The sequence below is a fragment of the Choristoneura fumiferana genome, chromosome 15 (genome assembly GCF_025370935.1).
Source record: "Choristoneura fumiferana chromosome 15, NRCan_CFum_1, whole genome shotgun sequence".
NCBI lineage: Eukaryota > Metazoa > Arthropoda > Insecta > Lepidoptera > Tortricidae > Choristoneura > Choristoneura fumiferana.
This window is the reverse complement of record NC_133486.1, coordinates 13,369,596-13,372,084: the sequence shown is the minus strand read 5'-3', so window position 1 is coordinate 13,372,084 and position 2,489 is coordinate 13,369,596. Positions and strand designations below refer to the sequence as shown.

General features: G+C 38.6%; 1 protein-coding gene across 1 annotated transcript; it reads right to left on the bottom strand.

Moving 5' to 3' along the window:
* Positions 1–709: 709 nt before the first annotated feature.
* Positions 710–2,376, bottom strand: AP-1mu (adaptor protein complex 1, mu subunit). Its single transcript, XM_074098183.1, has 2 exons — positions 2,267–2,376; positions 710–2,145 (listed from the first exon to the last, which is right to left on the bottom strand). The coding sequence occupies exon 2, from the start codon at positions 2,135–2,137 to the stop codon at positions 869–871; it is 1,269 nt and encodes a 422-aa protein (XP_073954284.1). The 5' UTR covers positions 2,138–2,145; positions 2,267–2,376; the 3' UTR covers positions 710–868.
* Between the last annotated feature and the right edge of the window lie 113 nt (positions 2,377–2,489).

Below are 2,489 nucleotides of genomic sequence, written 5' to 3'. Positions count from 1 at the left end.
CCGTTTTGTTTCTGTTCGTCTGTCTGCATAGAACATCATTTGCAGAAGTTGAAAAAAAGTTTGGTATTATATCAACGATTACATATTAAAATTAGAAAAATAAGAATAAACATTAAAGCAATGAAGTTTCGAAAGTGATTCCGGACAAAATATTGCATTCCTTTCCTTAGTCAAGAAACATGGTTTTTAAACGTAACCTGTTTACTTTTTATTTGCTTTTTATCTTTGAGCATTTATGGCAACTTGGCAAGAGTGAAAGCCGTAAAAAAAAGAATATTTGTATTGTATTGTATTATCCGATCCGATATCGGATCATACCCTATTTCAATACATTTTACTTGCTCCGTTATATCGTATCGGCGTCCGATATCGGATCGCATCGGATACCATCGGGGCAAGTAAAATTGTATGAAATATCTACCTGTCTTTCAGATTATCCGATCCGGTAACCGGATAACGGATCATATTTCATACATTTTACTTGCCCCGATATTGTATCGGCGTCCGATACCCATATCGGATGAGATAATCTGACACACTTGGAGATAATTCCAAGGAGTAAATGATAATATCTACTACTGGAATTTGACTAGCCATAGGATGTCTGGGTTTGCATACATTTTAATATAATAAGGTGATTACATAATGAGAGAGAATGGCAGAACTAATAGAAGTAGCAGTATTCTTCAGTAAAAAAAAAAACTCCAAATAATCCTGTAAGAATATTTTATTACCGTGTCAATACATAATACTATTTCCATTAATCAATACCTACTAGGATAGTGTTAACTCAACTGCAAACAAGAACTATAACATTATGTGCATAATTATAGATATAAGGAATGTAATATTAACAACTTATTCAAGCTCAGTTAGTTCTTAACTGATAGTCTCCATTCTGGGTAATGTACCGCACCCATGGCAAAGCTTGGTAACCACTCTTTTCAATGATCTTCAGATACCTCACTTGAATGCCTGATGTGGTGAAATACGGTATCTCAAATTTAACCTGGATTGGTGGTTTGCCATCAACTTCCTCACACTCAACAGAGGGTAAGCCAAAGTGTGCCCGCATTAAGTACTCTTTGCCACCAGGGAAGGATTTGATAGACCAAGTGATTGCACTCTGTTCCGGTGTGTACTTCACACTGCCAATCGTAGTCTTGAACTTCGGTGAATCAGCATCAGCAGGGACAGGTATGATTATCTCAACATTATTAGCTGTGGAACGCCTTTTAAACTGTGACTTGGCTTTGATCATGTATTCAACTCGAGAGTGTGCGTGGCGCTCAATAACTGACTCAATCCAAATCAATGGTTTCACATGAGTGTTCAGTCTGTACGACATCAGTTCAAATTCGCCATCGGGAGGGATGAACGAAATTGTTCTGTCATTTTCAAAGCGGGATAGCCTCACACACTGATGAAACTTGACATCTTCAAGCTCCACAGACTTAGATTTCCCCCTGCCTGTACTTTCAAATAGGACTTTATCATTCAAGCCCAAACGCAACTCAGGCATACCAGACAAGTAAACCCTCATTTTTATGGCACCTACTATCTCACTCCTTAGAACATTACCATTAGCATTGGCAAGCAAATTGACGGATTCAATGACATCAAGGAATACTTCATTTTTCCTGTACTTTATGCCCTCAGACCTCCAAGATACAGCATTTGTGACGGCCATGGGTATTCTCGGCTGCATTTCCAACTTATGACCTTCCTGGGTGATGTATTCTTGAAGGATTTTGCTATCTGTAGTCTGCGGATAGCCAAAGTCGATAAGCTCGTCTAACAATTCGTAGATCACGACAAAATTGTCGCGAATGCTTTCTTCTTCGAGTTCCTTGAAATATTCAGTCATGACCTCCACAATCTTGTACAGAAAGACGAAGACAAGGGCGATATTAGCGTTTTTCTTCGTAGTTGAAACGATGTAGAGGTTGTTGGTTTTAATGTACGAGAATGTGCACTCGCTGGTTTGCAGCAATGGCGTCAACATTCCTTCTTCCTCTTTATCCATAAGCAACGGCATGAACTTATCGATGACGCCCATGTCGACATCGCCGCGGTAGTTCCTCGATATGAGGACCTTACCTTTGACGTCTAGAATGTATATTGCAGATGAAGACATCTTGGGGGCTGAAAGGAAATGGGCACGTCAATTTATCAGTGAACTACGCGCTGTAAGGATCATAATTGTGTTATTACAATGCATAATGATGACTTATTGCAGGAAATTAATTGAGATTGGTTTACTTACAAAAATACAAGTTTTTCCTTAGAATAATCTCATTATTTCCGTAATTGGTACGTGGGATGACGCAAATCGGAACGACACACACAAATGACAAGATTTTGACATTTGGTGATAAAACCGAACATCGTCATTTCCGATGTTTTATCGCAAGTCTTGAACAATACAATTCGCTTGAGGCATTTTTAAAACAACTTAAACCTAAACGTCACGTTACCGCTTTTCGTTT

Excerpts from the sequence above, each read along its gene's own strand:
- AP-1mu (XM_074098183.1), bottom strand. The coding sequence starts at position 2,137 with ATGTCTTCATCTGCAATATACATTCTAGACGTCAAAGGTAAGGTCCTC.